This window comes from Halichoerus grypus, chromosome 1 (genome assembly GCF_964656455.1).
Source record: "Halichoerus grypus chromosome 1, mHalGry1.hap1.1, whole genome shotgun sequence".
NCBI lineage: Eukaryota > Metazoa > Chordata > Mammalia > Carnivora > Phocidae > Halichoerus > Halichoerus grypus.
In genome coordinates, this window is record NC_135712.1 from 200,566,555 (window position 1) to 200,587,018 (window position 20,464).

Here is a 20,464-nt window from a genome sequence, read left to right on the forward strand (position 1 = left end):
TTGCCCCGAGGGGACACCCAGACCTTGCTTCAAACCCCGACCCCACCCCGTCACCTCCTCTTGCCAGTTCATAATGGTGCAATACACAGAAATTCCTCAACCACCACTGGCATCCCGTGCGTCTCCAGTCCCCCACCCCAGCACAAGCTCTAGGTCAGGTCTCCAGCCTCCCCTCATGTCTCAGCCCTCCTTCCCCTCCGGATGGCCCAGCCGAAGGGCACTCCTCGCTGTCCCCACACCCACAGGTCGGCAAACGCTTTGCCCTCCATGCTTCCTCTGCCTGAATGCTCCCCAGAGCCGGCACCTTTTGGAGACCCAGCCCTGTCTGGTACTTCAGAGGAAAGGGCTGCCAAGTCCAATCAGTGGTTGAGGGCACGGGTTCTGGAGTCCAGCCCTGGTTCTCAGACTCAGTAGCTTGTTACTTACCATTAATCTCTTTGTGCTTCAGCTGCCCCTTGAAATCCATCCCTCCACACCTGCTTCACAGGTAAAGCTTCTCTAAACCACACCCCGCCCCCCAGCATGAGAGAAGGTGAGTGGGAGCTCCCTCCCCAAATCCAAGGGCTCTGCTTTCCCAAGCCCCTGGCATCCTAGGGCGACACTAATGTTCTCCGCACCCACTTCCATGAGTGACCAATGAGTAGCAGACCTTGGTTCACTGGCAGAGCTAAGGTCTCAGGGGTGGCTGTCCCAGGCAGGTGGAAAGGTGTGGGTGGTCCCCAGGTTAGAGCTAGGAGCAGGGTAAGGAGAGAAGATTGTGGCTCCGAAGTGGGTGACCCCACCTAGTCAGAATTGCCTGGGTCGTAGTGAGCACCCCATTTCCAGGGACAGGCAAGCAGAAATGGGACAGGGTGGGGCAGGGTCTGATCAGGATAACTTCTTTCAGGCCTGGGGGTCTCCCCACTCAGCGTCAGGAGGGGGATGGCAATGTCAAGCCAAAGGTGGCTTCTGCTATACCAGGGTGCCTGGAGGTCAGACTTGGGAGGACCTCAGGTCAAAGAAGGAAGCAGGAAGATGGGGACTTTGCCAGAGGCAGGGGCAACTGAGTCACGGTGGTGCAAGTGCCCAGGTGGCTGGGCCAGTCTCTCCCCCTTACCTGGGGACGGGGTCTTGCAAGGGGTGGACCTTCTGGTCTCCATAATGCCCCCCAGGGCTTAACCTTCCCCTTGTCCTAGCACTATGGAAACCAAGAATTCCCTTCCAGGGTCCCCATAGTAACCGACCCTGTTTCCATGGGGACCCCACACTTCCACATCAGCTCCCCAGTTGCCATAACAACTCCAGGGATTACCAGCCCCTCCCCCCCAAGCCTGGGCTCTGTGCTAGTCTCCCCATCACCTCAGTCCTGCCCCCTTCAGTTGCCTTGGTAATAAACGCAGGGAAGAGGAAACCCTGGTTGCCCCTCTGAGGTACAGGCACTAAGGAGGCTATTCTACCTTCCTTTTTCCCATTTCAAGAGGGTAAACTGAGGCACAGGGAGGCATATGACCCAGCTAAGGTCCCAGAGGGAGCAGAGGGCCTGACCAGGTTTCCATGAGGCAACAGAGCTCATCAGTCAGGGTGAGGGACCAGGGGGGGGTGGGCAGAGCAAGGTCAACTCCAGCTCTGACCTGACCTCCCTGGAACCCTGAGTCCTCGATGGCAGAACTGAAGAGTTTAGCCTGGGCTGCCCACCTGGAACCTGAATGTCTGTCCTGTCCTGACCTTTGTGGCCCTGAGTGACCCAGGCGTCAGGCCCCCCAGCGCTCCCTTTCACTGGGGGGCTGTTGAACAACACTTCGCTCCAGCCCAAAGAGGGGCTGCTCATTTGCATGTTACTGTGCGTAACTTTTACATGCTGCCCAGCGGCCAGCCTGCTGGGTGCTGCTCCCAGTTCTCCTCTCCCGGCCCCGCTCCTAGCCCTCCCTGGGGAAGCCCCGCCCATCGCCCAGCCCCCCCCCCCCCCACAACTGGCCTCTCCAGGTGCTTGCTCCTGGGCTTCCTATCCCCTCTGCCCACAAGGCCCGAACCCAGCCTCCTGTGGCGCGGCCGGTCACTGCTGTGGGGCCTGCGTCCTGCATCCAGCCACTCAGCTGATACCCAAGGGGCCTCTCGAAATGTGGGGTGTGGGGAAACTGCCAAGCAGCAAGCACAGTGAGGGTGAAAATGGGGACCTGCCTGAGCTGAGGTCCAGCTTGGTCAGGGGGACAGGAGACAACAGACCCCTCAAACGGGAGAGAGAAGGCTCCACACTAGAGGAAACCGCTTGTGCCATCCCAGGGTGCAGACCCACCAGAGGCCTCCTGCCCACAGGACTAGACCTTTCCTGGGCAATGGAACACAGGAGGGAGACCGGGTTGGAGCTCTGATGGACTCTACCCCAAACGTGTCCCATGACCTTGGTATGACCCCGCCTTGGTTTCCCCACCAGGGCCCCGAGGGGCTCAGACTAAGTGATGTCCAGGGGCAGTCTGGCCCTCCTTCCTCCCTCGGAAGCCACCTGCAGCCACCTTCCCCACTTGTGGCCCCCAGCTGAGCAGGGCCCACAGAGGGAGGGGGGCGGGCGGGTCTGAACCTGGGGTCTGTGAGGAGAAAGGAAGGGCAGAAAGGGGGTGCTCCCTTGGGCGGGCCTAGACCCACAACTGGGAAAACAGGTTTGCCAGCTGATGTCAGCTCTCTCAGCTGAGGGGAGGGGCGCGGTTGTTGGGAGAAACTTCTGGCTGGGTGGCTGGCCAACTCAGGGGTCTCTTGACACCCTCTATCAGTTCAACCTCTTCCCTTATCTTCCTCCCTCCCCCAAGCACACCCACACAATAGGTCCCTAGCAGGGCTCAAAGTAGCATAGCCACCACTCCCTGGGAGCGCAGCATGGAGGGGTGGGGACCTGTTCCGGGAGTAGGAGCAGGACCAAGTGGGCAGGAAGGCAGTGCTGGGAGGTTGGCCGAGCTTCCGGTTCATACTCACATCCTGGATTTGTTTGCCAGGCCCTAGGCCACCCCTCGACTGCCCAGGCTTCTGGGGCTCCAACCAGCCGGCCCGTGCCCCAGACCTGCCCTGGTGAGGTGAGGAGCTGGATGGGGAGAGGGAACTCAGCCGAAATGAGTGCTAACCCCCTGCTGAGGGAATGGGGGGGCTGGCCACTTGCAGAGCTCAGCTGTAGGGGGCAGGAGGAGGCAACCATGCTCTGCTGGAGGTCCAGTCCTGGGAGACCGCAGTCCTCCAGCAGCACTGACGTTAACATCCCTCGGACTCACTACCTGGTTCGAGCCCCCTTCCCCTGGTCACAGGTGAAAAAATTGAGGACTGAGAATCTGCCCACAGCCATCTGGGCAATCAGAGGCATGAGGGCCAGGGGCGGGTTTCCTTCTGAATCTTTTCCCTTCACAAGGACCAACCCTTGGAGATGTAGACAGAGAGGCCTGGGTGAGGGGACCCAGTGGGGCCAGGGAAGCAGGAGTTTTCTCTGGCCCGGACAAGCCAGATGGGCTACCCCTCTGCAGAGTCTAGGCCACCCTGAGGTCAGGGCTGCGCCGAATTTACAGAGAGAGAAGTAGAGGCTCAGAGGTGTAAAGAGCTTGCCTTGGGTCACACCAAAGAGGGACTCTACACACGCTGCCTCCTACCAGGGGCCTGGATCTCTCACCACCGGAGTGGACTCAAGAAGCCGCAGTCCTTATGGCCTGGATTCCAGGTCCCTAGGGCCCCAGACCCAGCCTGCAGTCCTAGGAGACAGCCGGCCAGCCTCTTCACAGAGGGCCAGCTGATCTGGTCATGAACTTCCCCCCAGTGACGAGATCAGGGGCACACAATAGTCCATTGTGCCCAGGGTACACCTGAGCCAGGAGCATGATGCCAGGCAGGTGCAGGGAGGGAGGCCGAAGCTAGGTGAAGAGGAGGGGGGTGTTACCCTGGGACCCCTCCCTGCTGTGAAAGCAGAAGGAAAGTGGGAACCTATGTGCGTGAGACACAGAGTTTGGGGGACACGAGGTTCTCAGCTCTGACAGGACAGCTGGGTCAGAGTCACTCCCTTCACCTTCTGAGGCCACAGGAGGTAGTCTCTGAGACAGGACAGGGAGGTCAGGAGGAAAGGGCCTCCCTCCATCCCTTTCAAACATCCCTCCTACCTCACCTGCCCTATTCCCTCCCTCTGCATCCAAGGCAAATCTTTTCTTCTGGCTGGACCCCCAGGTCTACCCAGGGGTGGGGTAGGGGCCTCCTCGGCTCACGGTCAGGGAGGAGCTCATCACTGCCAGCGCACTGATGCGGAGTAGTCTGAGTTGACTCAAATTGGACCAAAGTAGGGACGCCCCTACCTCTCCCCGCCCCCCGCCTGCTGACACCCCCCAGCCCACTCAGACCCTTCGGCCATGACCACCCAATAGGGCCGCGCCCACAGGAGAGTCAAGGCCAAATGCAAACTAAGCCTTCCTGCCCCTCCCAACCCAACAAGGTCTCTCATTTATTCTCCGAGCCTCAGTTTCTCCACCTGGAAAAGGGGGAGGTGTCCGGCCGCCTCGATCCGGGCCCCTCTCCTCATCAGGCGCGACCGAGGTTGCGCGGTCCCCACCCGAGAGGCTCTCTGAGGTGCACTCCCGCGGGCGTCATCCCCCAGGTAGAAGCGCCAGAGGCACCGGCGGGCCGGGGGCGGTGCACACGTGTGTGCGCGGCCCGAGTCCGCCCCGCGCGAGCGCGCATCTACGCGGCCCCGGGAACGCGGGGCGCAGGTGCAGCGGGCGCGGGGCGCGCGGAGCTGGGGGCACAGCGGGAGCGGCGCGGGGCGGGCTCACCTGAGCGTAGTAGAGCAGCCACAGCTCGTACAGCCGCTCCGAGGCGGCCATGTCCCGGCCCGGCTCCGGCCCTGCTGCGCGCCACCTGCCGCCGCCGCCTCCTCCGCGCCGCCCGCCGGTTGCCCTCGGCCAGGCCCATGGGCGGAGGGCGTCACTCCGGGGCGGAGCGGCGCGGTACTACTCGGGGAAGTAGTACTGGCCCCCGCCGCGCTGAGCCACCCAAGTCTGCACGCTCCTCCTCCTCGCCGCCGGCCGCCGCCCGGCTTCCTGCACTTAGCTGCGGCTACCACCGCCCCGCCTCTCCCGGGACCGTGCAAAGGGCGGGGAGCCCGGAGGGAGGAGGAGCTTGAGGTCAGGGCGGCCCGGGAGGGCGCCCCGCAGTCCCGCCCTCAGCAGTCCGCGCCCCCGACGGTGCCTCGGGAAGGGCCAATCTGAGCCTCCCGGACGAGGGTCGGGGTCAGGTATTCCAGGCTTGCCCGCTGCACAGTGCGCCTGCCTGGAATTTGCCACCCTTCGTGCAAGGATGGGGTCTCCGTCGCCAGGTGGGGGGGCAGGGGCTGCGGGCCCGCGTTCAGATGGCCAGAGTCCTTCAACAAATGGTAACGACAACCAGCGGCCACCTGTAGAGTTTACCACGTGCCTGGTGCTGTTCTAAGCGTTTTAATGCAGAGACCGACTGCCACGTTTTTGCTCCTACCGTTTGTGGAGCAGGATGGGGGACATCAGAGAGCAGTGCCCTTCGTCTGTCCTGCAGATCCCTGGGAGATTTAGGCAATCCTCACGGGTCCCCTCTTCCAAGAAGCCTCCCAGATGCTCCAGTAGAGGCATCCTCCACTCTAGGGCCCAGCATTTGTCTTCACATCTTTTGTTTTCTTTAACCTCAAGAGGATAAAGGCAAGAGGATGTCTCATGCCTCAGTTTTACAGATGGAGAAATTGAAGCCCAGATGGGCCAAATGAGAATCACTTGGGTAGCTGGGGACAGCATGGACGGGGATGGAGGCCTGACTGACTCTTTGCTGGCCCACTGCCACCATCACCCCTCCATCTCTCCCTGCCCTCCCCCCCAACCAGCCTGCCTGGGAGGTGAGGGGCCCCCCTGGTGTTGGGCAGGGGTCAGGCCCTGTGTTGGAGTTGGGGAGAAGTTTGTGGAGCCCAGAAAGGTACTATAAGTTAGAGGAACTGGAGTCTGGAGTCCCTCAGACCTTGGCCAAGAGAAAACAGACTCTTTCCCCATTCCCATCCTTTTCCGTCCTCCTGACTTTTTCTTGGGCAGCCTCTCCACTCTGGCCTTTTTTCTTGCCCTGTCCATCCTACCTCTGAGCTGACATTTCCTGAGCACCTACTACCTGGTACTACCTGTGATCCTGGTACAGGTTCTGGTAAGTCACCTCTCCGGATGCAGGGGAACAGGGCACCGAAAGGCCCCGGCTAGTGAGGTCAAGAGGGTCGTTTTGGAGGGGTTGGACAGAGGTCTTATGGCACAGGGGCCTCTGAAGGGAAGTGGGAGGAGTGGGCATCCACCTGCTACCAGCCTGGGAAGGGAGGCCCCAAGCAGGAAACAGCTTTGCTGAGAGACGAGTCATGGTATGTGTTGGGGGGAGGGAGGGCTCTGTGTGGCTTTGGGGACCTGGACATCCTGTCAGAAGGTCTTAACTTCAGCCAGAGTGGTCTCCTGGTTGTCGGGGCATGCTGGTTAACGCAGGAAAGAAGACCCTGGCAGCCCCTGCCGGCGAGCAGTGCACTCTTTGCCACCTGTTGCAGTCAAGGCCAAATCAACTCTCAGTAGTTCTCAGAAACTAAGCTCAGGGGATTCCTGGGGCCCACTGGGCCCAGGTTGGGGGTTTGTTCTTCTCCAGTTTAGGTAGTTTGACCCAGAGTACTTTGCTGCTTCAGGGGGCTTGGAGGTGGGAGGGGATCATCCGTGAGCCTGGAGGAAATGGCCATCCAGCCAAGCCCTGCACCGCACAGGCTTTACCTGAGCTGAGAGTGGACACAGAGGGCCTAGGGGCCCGTGAACCAGTGCATCCAGGGAGTCACTGGTACCTGTAGAGGAAGAAAGGCAGATCTTTTATTAAACTGGGATCGGAGTGGAGGGTCAGGGAAGACTTCTTGTAAGCATTCAGGCCTTGAAGAATCAGGACAAGGGGACAAGGTTGGGCCAAGCGCATTCCAAGCGGCCCGTAGGGAGTGAGCTGTGGTTGGCGCTTGCTTAGGCAAAAGCCGAGCGATCGACGCGCTCTATCCTCCTTCACTCATGTCTGATTCCACTCGCACCTTTCTCACTGATTGGCATTGGACGAATCGAGCCTTACGGCCTTTTTCTTTGCCGCGCCCTCCCCCAACAGGCGAGGCCAGTTGCTGGGAAAGGTAGGGCGGGCCCTCCTATAGCAACTCAGTATTGATTGGCTTTCACGACTTCCTGTTCTCCAGTTCTCGTCCCTGGATTGGCCGCCAGAGATTCATCTACTCCCTGGGCCTGCGCGATGCAGGACGAGAGAAGAGGAGGGTTGGCAAGATGGCGGCTACTGCGGCTGGTGTGGGCCGGCTAGAGGAAGAGGCGTTGCGGCGAAAGGAACGGCTGAAAGCCCTACGGGAAAAAACCGGGCGAAAGGTGAGGAATGCAGAGTGAGGACTGTGACTGAGGTAGCCAATGTTCGGATACAGAACAGGAACGAGACGACAGGGGGACTACTAGGAAAAGGCAGCTGCTGAGGACGCGCATGCGCGCGCGGGTGGCGCTTGCGCGAGGAATCGGAGCCCGCCCACCAAGTGTGCTTGCTGGCTGGGAGTCTTTTGGCGCTGGTGCCGTCGCCGCGCATGCGCGGGGCGGGGTGGGCAGTGGTTAGCGCGTTACGCGCTTTTTGGCTACCGTCTGGTGTTTCGCCTGTGAACGCCCTGAATCACCCCCTTTCCCCACGACCCAGCCGGCCTTCCAACCTGGTGAAATTCAGTGCATCTGGCAGACCCTCCCCTGTCCTCCAGCGCGCCTTGGGCAGGGCAGTACGGGACGGTGCTCTGAGTGCCCAGCTGGCAAAAGTCTAAAAGAAAGACCCATTTCTAGGTCAGGGTGCACCTCAGGAAAAGAGGAGGGCACTTAGTTCTTCCTAGGCTACTTCTCTGGGGCTGGACCTCCTAGTCCTATTAGTTACCAAACTTGGAAGCATCTTCCTTGCTTTTGTTTGACACCAAAATGGTCCGATTCCATTTCCACCTCTTTGATCTGTCCGAGTAGTCAAGAGGAAGGAGAACTCTGAAGTTCATTACCTGTGTGCAAACCCTGGCCCTGTCACTTGGGGCTGTGGGACTTGGGACAAAGTACTTCATCTCCTTGAGCCTGTTTCTTCATGTCTGCAATGGAGGATAACAACCCCTCTATATTAATTCTCACTGGGTTATTTTGAGATCTGACAGGGTCATCTGTGAAAGGGCACTAGAGACCACAGAGGGTGGAGCTTGTCAGTTCTGCTCTTGTTGGATGAGAAAAAACTATTAATTCTACAAAATATAAAGGATAGTAAATATCTAGACCTTCGATGAATGGGGGAAAACAGGGACTCAACTTTCCACCTTTAAAGAGGCTGGTCAGTCTGGCCCCTGTTTCCTTTCTGCATGGCCATCCTGTGGGAAAGTGAAAGGGGAAGTAATAGAGAGTGAAAGCTAGCCAGATTGGCTTCTGCTTTTGTTGGCAACTTGTTGGCCCTGTCAGACGGTTCTGCTCGAAAACTGCCTGGCCTAGGGAAGCTCAAGCCTCAGCTTTTCAGTGGCTAGCCAACCTGTGCTGTTGGCTTGGATTTGGGGCCCAGATTACTGGGACTGGTCTTGAGGTCAGAATACAAAGGACAACATAGCATCGTCAAGGCTCATTGCCATGGGAAGGATGCCCAGGCCATCAGGAGAACTGGCCTTTAATGAGGGATTCTCTCAATGGGCTGAAAATATGGTCTGATGGTTGTTTTTTTTCTTTATTGTGGCAGAATATATGTAACATAAAGTTTATCATTTGAAATACGTTCATAATGTTATATAGCTATACCACTATGTCCAGAGCTTTTTCATCATCCCAAATGTAAATTCTGTACCCATTAAACAATAACTCCCCATTCCCCTCCCACCCTCGCCCCTGACAACCACCATTCTATTTGACTACTTTAGGTATCTTATATAAGTAGAATCATACAGTATTTGGCTTTTTTTGACTGATTTATTTCACTCAGCATAACATTTTTAAGGTTTATCGATGTTGTAGCATATGTGAAATTTCATTCCTTTTTTTTTTTTTTTTTTTTTTTAAAGATTTTATTTATTTATTTGAGAGAGAGAGAGAGAATGAGGAGGGGAGGGTCAGAGGGAGAAGCAGACTCCCCGCCGAGCAGGGAGCCTGATGTGGGACTCGATCCCGGGACTCCAGGATCATGACCTGAGCCGAAGGCAGTCGCTTAACCAACTGAGCCACCCAGGCGCCCCGAAATTTCATTCCTTTTTAAAGCTGGATAATACTCCTTTGTACTATACCACATTTATCTTTTTTTTTTTTTTTTAAGATTTTATGTATTTATTTGACAGAGCGAGAGAGCACAAGCAGGGGGAGCAGTAGAAGGAGAGGGAGAAGCAGGCTTCCCGCTGAGCAAGGAGCCCGATGCGGGGCTTGATCCCAGGACCCTGGGATCATGACCTGAGCCGAAGGCAGATGCTTAACCATCTGAGCCACCCAGGCGCCCCCCACATTTATCTTTTCATTTTGGGTTGCTTCTAACTTTTGGCTGTTGTGAGTAATGAATGTATAAATACCTGTTTGAGTCTCTGTTTTCAGTTCTTTTGGGTATGAACCCGGAAGTGGAATTTTTGGATTATATAGCAGTTCTGTGTTTAACCTTTGAAGGAACTGCCATGCTGTTTTCCACAGTAGCGGCATCATTGTACGTTTCCAGCAGCAGTGGACATGGATTCCAGTTTTTCCACATCCTTGTCAACACTTGCTATTTTCTGTTTTGTTGATTATAGCCATCCTATCGGGTGTGAAATGGTATCACATTGTAATTTTGATGTGCATTTCCATAGTGATTAGTGAGTGATGTTGAGCATCTTCTCATATGCCTGTAGCTATTTGTATATCTTTTTTGGAGAAATGTCTGTTCAGGTCCTTTGCCTATTTTTTTTTTTTTTAAGATTTATTTATTTGGGGGGGAGAGAGAGTTCACACTCATGTGCGCGCACACACACAAGTGGGGGAGGGGCAGAGGGAGAGTATCTTCAAGCAGAGTCCCTGCTGAGCATGGAGCCACAATCCACGAGATCATGATCTGAGCCAAAACCAGGAGTCTGAGGCTTAACCGACTGACCCACCCAGGTGCCCCTTTGCCCATTTTTTAATTGACTTTTGTTGTTGTTGAGTTGTAGGAGTTCTTAATATATTCTGAATATTAACCCCCTATCAGATACGGGATTTGCAAATATTTTCTCCCAATTCCAAGGTTGTCTTTTCACTTTCCCAGTAATGTCCTTTGATACACAAAGTTCCTAATTTTGATAAAGTCCAATTTATTTTTTCTTTTGTTCATCCTGCTTTTGGTGTCATACCTAATGAACCATTAGCAAACCTTGGATCCTGAAGATTTTCCCCCATGTTTTCTTCTAGGAAAGTTTTGTATTCTTAGCTCTTATATTTAGGTCTTTGATCCATTCTGAGTTAATTTTTATGTAGGGTATAATGTAGGTGTCTAATACAGTCTTTTGCATGCGAATATCCAACTTTCCCAGTACCATTTGTTGAAATGACTGTCCTTTCCGTATTGAATGGTCTTCCCTATTGAATGACCTTTCCCTGTTGACTGTCCTTTCCCTATTGAATGGTCCTTTCCCTGTTGAATTGTTGAAAATCATTTGACCATACCTGTGAGAGTTTATTTCGGCACTATTCTATTATATTGGTTTATATGTCTGTCATTATGCTATTGCCATACTGTTTTGATTACTATAGCTTGTAGTAAGTTCTGAAATCAGAAAGTGTGAATCCTCTGACTTAGTTCTCTTTCAAGATTGTTTTGGCTTTTTGGGACCCCTTGAGAGTCCATATGAATTTTAGAATGGATTTTTCTGTTTGTGCAAAAAACACCATTGAGATTTTGATACGGATTGTACTGAATCTGTAAATAATTTTGGGGAGTGTTGCCATCCTAACAATATTAAGTCTCGCAAGCCATGAGCATAGGATGTCTTTCCATTTATTTAAGTCGTTAATTTTTATTTAAATCTTTAATTTTTTTCAGTAGTGTTCTCTAGTTTTCATTGTACAAGTCTTTGGCTCCTTGGTTAAATGTATCCTAAGTACTTTATTCTTTTTGGTGTTGTTGTAAATGAGATTGTTTTCTTAATTTCCTGTTCAGGTTGTACATTGCTAGTATATATACAAATGCAACTGATATTTGTCTGTTGATTTACAAAATCGAAGTCCTGGAACTTTGCGGAATTTGTTAGTTATTCTAACAGTTTTTTTCATGGACTCTAAACATTTCTGCATATAAAATCATATCATCTGTGAGCAGAGACAGTTTTACTTCTATTCCAATTTGGATGTCTTTTATTTCTTCTTCTTGCCTAATTGCTCTGGCTAGAACTTTGAGTATCATGTTGGATAGAAGTTGTGAAAGCAGTCATCCTTGTTTTGTGCCTTATCATGGAAAAGCTTTCAGTCTTTCACCATTGAGTATGACATTCACTGTGGGGTTTTCAAATATGGCCTTTATCATGTTGAGGAAGTTTCCTTCTATTCCTAGTTTGTTGAGTGTTTTTATCATATCACTCTAATATCAAAGAGAGTTGAGTTTTGTCAAATGCTTTTTCTTCATCAATCGAGATGATCATGTGATCCCCCCCATCCTATTATTTCATGCGTTAATTAGTTTTTGTATGTTAAACCATTTTTGCATTGCGGGAGTAAATTCCCCCTGGTCCTTGGTCCTTGCTGGATTCAGTTTGTTAGTATTTTGTTGAGGATTTTTGCATCTGTGTTCATGGGGGTTATGAGTTTGTACTTTTCTTGTAGTTTGGAATCAGGGTAATTCTGAACTCATAAAATGAGTTAGGAAGTATTCCCTCCTCTTCAATTTTTTGGAAGAGTTTGAAAAGAATTGGTATTATTTCTTCTTTAAATGTTTGGTAGAATTAACCAGTAAAACTGTCTGGCTCTGGGCTTTTCTTTGTTGGGAGGGTTTTGATTACTTACTCAGTTTCCTTACTATTTATAGATGTATTCACATTTTTTATTTCTTCATGAGTCAGTTTAGGTACATTGTGTGTTTCTAGGAATTTGCCCATTTCATCTAGATTTTCTAGTTTGTTGGTATATTGATTGCTACTTTAATTGGGTTTAATCTTCACATTTCTGGCTTCAGAAAGCTCTTGGCCGTAAACTCATTTCTAAAAAATGTGCAGTCGGAAATCACATGGCTTCCGTCTTGGAATTGAGAGTTCACTGGCCTTTGGGGTTTCCTTTCATTCTTCTTAAGGGAGAGTTATTGTGAAGCCACATTCTTGCTCCATTGGAAGCCTTTTCCTTTCCTGGTGCATCTTTCCTATCCGGGAGCTCCTGATTTTTCTACTTTCTTGAGTCCTTTTCTTGCAAAGGGGAAGTTAGAATTTTTGTTGACTCTTCAGTTTCCAGGCTGTGGTGTCAGTGGGTGGATCAGTGGCAGGTGATGAAGTGTTGTTTGGCTGGGTTCAAAATGGGTTATTGGAGCTGGTAATTCATTCCTTCAGTAGACGTGTACTGGGTATGTCCTGTGCACCAGTCATTAGGCGCTAGAGGTGTAGCAGACAACAAAGCAGATGGAAGTCTCTGCCCCAGGCAGCTTGCAGCTAGCTGGAGAGACAGATAGGCAACACACGTAGTGTTAGAGAAGGTGCAAGAAAAGGAAAGAAGGAAAGTGAGATGGGAGTACATAGTGCTCCTGTTTTTCTCTGTAGCTCGTAACGTTTTAATTTTCTTTATTCAAGACCACAGTGTTTTGGAAGTGTTTTGGAAATGATGCCAGCTGCCTGCTTTATCTTATCTAGGTCTTGATGGCAACCCTGAGAAGAAGGAAGGAGGAGGCTTAATTTATAGGTGGAAGTACTGAGGCTAATAAATATGAGGTGGTTTGCCTAAGGTCACAGAGCTCAGAGGTATCCCAAGTGAGTGTTAGGTTAGGAGAGGCCATGAGAACAGGTGGTGACTCTCGTTATGTACTGACTTGGACTGGTTGCCCAGATGCAAGGTAGGGGAGAAACTGGATAAACCAGTTGTATACTTTCTAATACCTTTTGGTTTTGTGAGTTACATGCTCAAAAACAAAACAGAACAAAAAACAACAGTGGAAAAAGAGTATAGGCCCCAAGTCCAGTCTGCCCTGATGTGCATGTCTTAATCCCCTCTGGATCCTGATTCTGGTCCTCCTTTCCCCTGATGAGGATGGGGATACCCTTATTTGCCACCATTTTGTTTTGTTTTGTTTTAATGATGAAATACATATAACATAAAATTTTCCATTTAAGCATTTGTCAGTAGCATTAGTATGTTTACAACGTTGTACAACCATCACCAGTATTTCCAAAACTTTTTCATCACCTCAAACAGAAACCCTACCCCCATCAAGCAGTGACTGCCTATTAATCTTACCCCAGCCCCTTGCAGCCTCTAATCTACTTTCTGTCTCCAGGAGTTTCCCATTCCAAGTACCTCATGTAAGTGGAATCTTACAATATTTGTCCATTTGTGTTTGGCTTACTTCACTTGGCATAAGCATAAGTTTTCAGGGTTCATTCACGTTATAGCGTGTAAGAGAATTTCATTCCTTTTTAAGGCTGAAATAATATTCCGTCGTACGTATATACCATACGCAGTGGCTGTTCTGTTGATGGACACCTTTTGGCTATTGTGACTAATGCGGTCGTTGGCATGGTGGTGTACGTATTGGCTTACAAGTGTTATTTGAGTCCATGTTTTCAGTTCTTTTGGATATATATAGGAAGAATGGAATTGCTGGGTCATATAACAATTCTATGTTTAACTTTTGGAAGAACCACCAAACTGTTTGCCACGGCGGCTGTACGTTTTCCACTACCACCAGCAGTGCACGAGGGTTCCAGTTCCCCTACAGCCTTGCCCAACACTTATTTTTCTTTTATGGGATGGGGGCGCCTGGGTGGCTCAGTTGGTTAAGCGTTCAACTCTTGATTTCAGCCCAGGTCTTGATCTCAGCATTGTGAATTGAAACCCCGTGTTGGGCTCCATGCTGGGCATGGAGCCTGCTTAAAAAAAAAAAAAATTACAGGGTGTGTGGGGGCGATCTGGCTGCAACATCTGTCACCCCATTGATTGGCAGGGTTGATGTGCTCTTCTGGCTGGCTAGGCTGGTGTCTCCTTCCTCCCTCACCGCTCCACGTGCATCCCTCCCAAAACTGCGTGCTTGGTGGAGGAGGATGACCTTTTCCGATAGAGGAGGACCATTCTTCCATCAAGGGTGTATGAGTTAGCTGTGCTTCCCTGCTGGAACCTCCAAACAAGCTCTCAAGGTCCATTTGTAGGAGAATGTAGGGTAGTCAAGCTTCTAAGACTCCAGACACATCCAAATGAGGTGCTGCATGTGGCAGTCTGCCTTTCTTTAAAAAAAAAAAAGAAAATAAATTATAGCTATCCTAGTAGGTGTGAAGTGGTATCTCAGTGGGGTTTTGATTTGTATTTCCCTGATGATAAGTGCTGTTGAGCATCTAATCATGTGCTTATTTGCCATTCATATATGTTCTTTGGAGAAATATTTATTCATATCCTTTGCCCATTTTTCCATCGGGTCGTTTGTCTTTCTGTTGTTGAATTATAGTTGAATTCTTTATATATTCTGGATATTAAAGTGTTATTAAATAGGGGAGTTCTGGGTATTTTTTTTCCCCATTCTGTGGGCTGTCTTTTCATTCTCTTGGTAGTGTCCTTTGATGCACAAAAGTTTTTTTTTAATTTTGGAGAAGCCCAAGTTATGTTTTTTCTCATAAGAATGCTTTTCACGTCATATTTAATCTCTGTAGCTCCTGAGTGATATTTCTGTTAGGGTCAGTGCCTGAGAGAAAGACAGTCAAAGGTCTCAAGTTCGAGTTACTTTTCCAGCCCAGTCATTTCTTGGGAGACCGATGAGTGGGGAGGCTGGAGCGGAAGTAAGGCCGGCCTGCTATGGGCAGACACCCCTTGGATGAAAGGGGCTCCCCACTTTTAGCTCTGTCGTCTGATGTGAAGATGAGACCCCTGCAGGATGGGCTCCAGGGTCCAGCACTTTCTCAGCCTGCCCCTGCCGCTGGAGAGTCCCTGTCTGCCCCAGGTGGACGGCCCCTCCCTCGCTGATGCCTACCACACACATGGTTTTGCTGGAGACATGAAGATCTCATGCGCGGGGTTGATTTCCCTCATGGTGTTAGCTTCCTCTCCTCCCCGCACCGGACTCTGAACTCAATTTAGTGATAGTCTGGAGGAGCCAATCCTGACATTGTGACAAATGGGGAGACAAGATCCGGGCTGTAAGGTTTCCACACTTGATTCCACAGTGACATTCGGTTGTAGCTGTGTGGCTGGCAGTCTTACAGGGTACTTCCACACCAGCCCACCTGACTGATTTGTGAGGGCGCAAGCCATGAGGTTCCAAGGTGCTGGGATGCCCAAGGTCAAGGAGCATAAGTGACTTCCGGATTCCCGCACGCTTACTCCCCTGAAGGAGGGGGATTCTCTGCAGGGTGCAGCATGCCTGGAGGTCAGCCAGCCCCATGATAGGTGGGAAGAGCACATAGGCTGTTAGACTGTCCTGCTGGCCGTCATTTCCTGGGAAAGCCAGGCTGGGCCTGGGGACGCTTCATGAGAAGGCAGAGTGGAATTTGGGCTGCACCGTGGAGGATGGGACCGGGAAGCACATATTGAAGTAGCTGGAAAGGAGTATTCCAGGGGAGCAGCTTGGAGGTGGGAACATTCGGTGAGCACAGAGGGGACAGTCAGGGATGCTCCAGAGGGTTTGACAGCAAGCAGTTGGCAGTGATTGGGGTAGGGGTGAGGTCTGAAAGTGCTGCTGGGTGCTTGGTGGCCAAGTTCTGCAGGAGCCCAGCCTTGCAGCGGGGAGGGCAGCCACCCACACTTCTGTATTGTATTTGAACCTCATTTCTTGGTGCTCATTCAGAACTTCCAAGCTGGGTGAGTAGGGGAACCGTCCCAGGCTGTGTAGACGAAGCTCTGGGGCCTCTCTCTACAGTGCTGCCCAGCAGGGCAGTGTGAGGCCACTTCATCCTGTTCTGACCTCTTTCTCAGCAGCCAGAGGAGGCTCCTAAAGGTTGTTAACTTGGCACAAACACTTGCCCTTGGCTGTCGGCTTTCGCCAGCATCTAGCCTGGATTGGGCTGTCTCTTTGCGCCCTGGGATAGGGCGGGTGGTTGCCCCCAGCCCCTCCGGGGTTGCGCCTGAACTCCGGAGCAGGCTCTGGCTGTGAGCTTGCAGGCTGGGCAGCAGTTGCTGTTTCCCACCTGGCTCTCGGGACCAGGGCAGTGCTGTGCAGTTCTGCATGGAATCCATGCTGCCCGGTACCACGGCTAGGAGCCACGTGTGGCTCTTGAGCCCTTGAAAAATGTGACCAACGTGATGTTTTACTTAGTTCCATTTTAATTAATTTGTATTTAAACAGCCACACTTGACTTAGGGTTGCCTCATTGGACAGTGCGTCTCTGGAGAACTTGCTCCCTCCTGCCTAGCTTGTAAGAGACTCTGTGTCTGCCTGAACTCTCATTTATTGAGAGCTGTGAAGGAGAGGGTAGGTGGAAACCCAGATGACCACAAACTCAGCCTTGGGGAGCCTAGGGCTTCGAAGCTAGAGCAGAGGGCTTCGAAGTAGTCAGTCTTCATGGCCGGTGTCTCCGGCAGATGCTTATTTCTGGCCTTCTGTGTGTGCATCTGGTGGAGTTAAATGCTGACAGTTATGATCTATACACTCGAGAAATGGGCAGTCTGGAGAGTGGGGGCAGTGCCAAGGTGGAGGGGAGCTCATCGATAATCTCGGAACTTGGGTGCACCAGGGAGAGGCTTGGCCACTGTAAAGGGGGGGGCTGGAGGGAAGGGCTGGCAACTGTCAACTGTTTGGGGGGCAGAGAGGAAGAGGCAGTGAGGTGTGGGGAGGTGGGGGTGGAGAGGAGCCCAGTGGTCTGGGTGAGGAGTCAGACTGGTTCGTGTCCTGCTCATCCCTCAGGAAATTGCCTCTGACCTGGCCGCGTGCGGCTATGTCCCCATGCCCAGCAGCCTGATGGCTAAGTCAATGGAGAGTCACTGCCCCCGTGTTGACAGCCTCTTACAGATCAGCTCTCATAACATTTACATGGCATTTTGTGATGGGATCTCATGATTTGCTCAATCCAGAAGCAGCGCTTTGAGGTGGGTTTAAAACAGTTTATCCCTGTTTAATAGACCAGGAAGCCTGGGCTGAAGGGACCTCTCATGGCTGTGCTTTGGGATGTTGCTGACCCGAGATGGTCCCTGAAGCCCTGGGCCCTGTATCCCTCTCCACTTGTCACGCCCAGGTGCTTGGGAAGAAGCAGCCCCCAGGATGGGGTCTTCTTCCCGTCCCACACAGAAACTGCCATCAGGCTGCCTGGTGGGAGCTGGGTGGCGTAGTGGAGAGCATGGGCTTTGGAGCCAGATGGATCTGGTTTAAGTCTCAGCTCCATTCATCCCATCGGTGGGACCCAGAGTAGGTCTTTAAAACTCTATATCTCCCTAGCCTTGTCTGTAAAATCAGGACATGGCTTCTGACCTCATCGGTAGCTGGAAGAACAGAGAAAGATGTCTGTGAAGTGGCTAGTTCAAGGTCTTGCCCATGGGCCTTCTATAAACATAGACATGTGTCTTTTCTCACCCACCCTGTTGAAGTGAGGAAGTCTGGATGGTCCTCCAGCCCTCCCTGCTGGGTGACAGTGGGTGGAGCTGACCCTGTTTCCAAGGGGAAAAAAGAGGACATCTTGCTGGTCACCTGGCTTTCCTCAGCCTAGCCCTGCTTCCTTGAAGGTGGAATTCACTTGTAGTGCAAAGTGTTAGATTAACAAAAAAGTGGATTTGCAGAGCCACAGCCAAGGTGGGGTGTGTGTTCCCCATTCTTCCCAAGGACTGACCTTCTCTTCTCGAGCTCTGCTTAGACCCTGAGGTCTGGGAGCCAGTGAGAGGGAGAACCTCGTGGGTGGGAAGTTTGGGACTCCCAGCACAGACACCTGTTGATGAACCAGTGTTGCTGCTTCTCATTGAGTCATCCTTTCGGAGGGCCTCAACTTGTTCATGTGTGAAATGAAGATGTTGGATCAATCCGAGGTTCTCAGACCTACCTGTGCGTCAGGATCACCTGGGGCGACAATGTGCATTCTTTTCTCTGGCTCCACCCCAGATCTCCTGTTGGGATCTTGGTAGGGAGCCTAGAAATCATGCATTTTTCAAGATCCGCAGATGATTCATTTTTCTGCAAGTCTCTAATCGCTTCCTTGACATTTCTTCCTTGACAAAAGGAAGTAAAACACCTCTCCTTTCCCTGGAGCATTCGTTGCTCATCCTCACTGTGGGAACTCTGCAACCAGCCATCAAACAAGTATTTATTGAGCACCTGTTGTGTGCCAGGCCTAGAGATCCAGATTGTGAATCAGACTGCCTCTCTGCCTCGAGGGGCTTCCATGGGAGGGGCAGGTAGACAGTATACATGTGAACAGGGAAGAGAGTGTCAGGAACTTGTGAGTGCTGGGGCGTGTGTGTGCGTGTGTTGAAGGAAGGCCGGCGCAACTGCCCTAAGACAGGAAGGCCACTCTGAGTGGGAGGTTGGAGATGGTGGTGGTTGCAGGGGAGGGGTGGGATGCCAGATCTAGGGAGGAGCATTCTAAGCTGAGTGGAGAACTAGCTTGGCTTGTTTGAGGGAGAGAAGGAACCCCTTCGTGGCAGGTGTCAAGTGAAGGGTTGGGGGGTAGGGTGGGGATGGGAGTAGAATGGCCTGGCAGGCTGGGGCCACAGGGGCAGGACCTTGCTCTAGGGGGCTGGGGAGCCATTGGAGGCCTGAGTGCTGGTTCCTGCCCTCAGTGTGTGTGGAGGCGGAAGGCTGCTAAATTAGTTCAGCTGTGAGGCAGCGGCACTCAGGGTTACAGGGCGTCTCGGCAGGCGGGCTGGGGGGCATGCGGGGCCTGTTCCTGAGATGAGAGGTGCAGGGAGAGTGGTTTCTGAAGGGGAACCAGGAGTCTGGTGTGGGCCACATTGGGCCTATTAGGCAGGGGTCGGGACTGCAAGCGGAGGTTTGTGTGGGTAGGATCTGAAGCCCTGGGGCCAGATGAGGTCCCCTGGGGACAGGGTTTAGACAGCGGAGAGGGGGGACTGGGGGGACAAACGGCGCCCAGGGGCTCGCCCTGCAGTATGCAGGAGGAAGGGGCAGAGGAATCTTGGGGCGGGGGGCAGTGGGGCTGAGAGAAGCCGGGTGAGGACTGGAGTGGGTTTGGGGCGGCGAGCTGGGTCCAGCTGTTTGCGGGCAGTGTGTGGGGAGGGGAAGGTGCCAGTGGGGTCCCGGCCACAGCCGCACTGTGAAGTGGGCCTTCGCACCTCTTTGAGGCCTCAGCAGCCCTCACTTGTGAGGCTCAGTGATCTCAGGAGAGGCAGCACCAGGCCGCGGCGGTGCTCTTGTGGCTTTGCTCTGTGGGCTGGCCCAGCGTTGTAGTGTTCCTTCGCTGTGTGGTAGTGTTCCTTCGCTGTGTGGTAGTGCTCCCTCCCTGTGTTGGAGTGCTCCCCCGCTGTGTTGCAGGGCTCCCTCCTGTATTGCAGGGCTCCCTCCCTGTGTTGGAGTGCTCCCCCGCTGTGTTGGAGTGCTCCCCCGCTGTGTTGCAGGTCTCCCTCCTGTGTTGGAGTGCTTCCTCCCTGTGTTGCGGGGCTCCCTCGCTGTGTTGTGGGGCTCCCTCCCTGTGTTGGAGTGCTGCCCCGCTGTGTTGGAGTGCTCCCTCCCTGTGTTGGAGTGCTCCCCTGCTGTGTTGGAGTGCTCCCTCCCTGTGTTGGGGTGCTCCCCCGCTGTGTTGCAGGGCTCCCTCCCTGTGTTGGAATGCTCCCTCGCTGTGTTGGAGTGCTCCCCCCGTGTTGCAGGGCTCCCTCCTGTGTTGGAGTGCTCCCTCCCTGTGTTGCGGGGCTCCCTCCCTGTGTTGCACTGCTCCCCTGCTGTGTTGGAGTGCTCCCTCCCTGTGTTGGAGTGCTCCCTCGCTGTTCGCTGTTTGGTGTTTCGCCCCTGCCCCCTTCCCTGCAGGTGGACTGTTCCCACATGAGCTGAATGCTGCCCCTCCCCTGAGTCAGGCTAGCAACTTCACTCACCGTTCCCTGCACTGGGGGCTGCTGCATGGGTGGCTTTTGCCACCCGGCTCTGCTGACTCTGGGACCAGTAGGTAGATGAGGCTCTTCGTGCTCCTGAGCCTTACGAGTCTTTGGCCAGAAGTGGCCACAGTAACCCCTGCTTCCCAGGATGAAGATGAAGGGCGATGGTGCGTGCAGGAAGTTGAGAAGCGTTGAAGTATGCATGCGCATTTATTCTTCCTGCTGTTCTTTCATTTTACCCCTGGGGAGGGCCCCTTTATTTTACAGATGTGACAGCGGAGACCTAGACAGTGTCCCGCAGGGCCCACCCCCTTGGTCCCCTCCCCGGAGCT

The 20,464-nt window shown here is 52.8% G+C and overlaps 2 protein-coding genes across 7 annotated transcripts in view; one reads left to right on the forward strand and one right to left on the reverse strand.

Moving 5' to 3' along the window:
- The window catches only part of NBEAL2 (neurobeachin like 2), a 29,154-nt gene extending 24,149 nt beyond the window's left edge, over positions 1 to 5,005 (reverse strand). For 3 of the 6 annotated variants that reach the window (XM_036107695.2, XM_036107694.2, XM_036107692.2), the window contains exon 1: positions 4,767 to 4,996. In XM_036107695.2, coding sequence (XP_035963588.2) covers positions 4,767 to 4,817 — 51 coding nt within the window. In that variant the 5' untranslated portion in view covers positions 4,818 to 4,996. Of the gene's footprint in view, positions 1 to 4,766 lie in introns of all 6 variants that reach the window. The other 3 variants (XM_078078723.1, XM_036107691.2, XM_078078730.1) reach the window with 2 other exon arrangements.
- CCDC12 (coiled-coil domain containing 12) overlaps positions 2,966 to 20,464 on the forward strand; it is a 57,438-nt gene continuing 39,939 nt past the window's right edge. The window contains exons 1-2 of the mRNA XM_036107732.2: positions 2,966 to 3,041; positions 7,199 to 7,379. Of these exons, the coding sequence (XP_035963625.1) occupies positions 7,284 to 7,379 (96 nt within the window). The 5' untranslated portion in view covers positions 2,966 to 3,041; positions 7,199 to 7,283. The remainder of the gene's footprint in view (positions 3,042 to 7,198; positions 7,380 to 20,464) is intronic.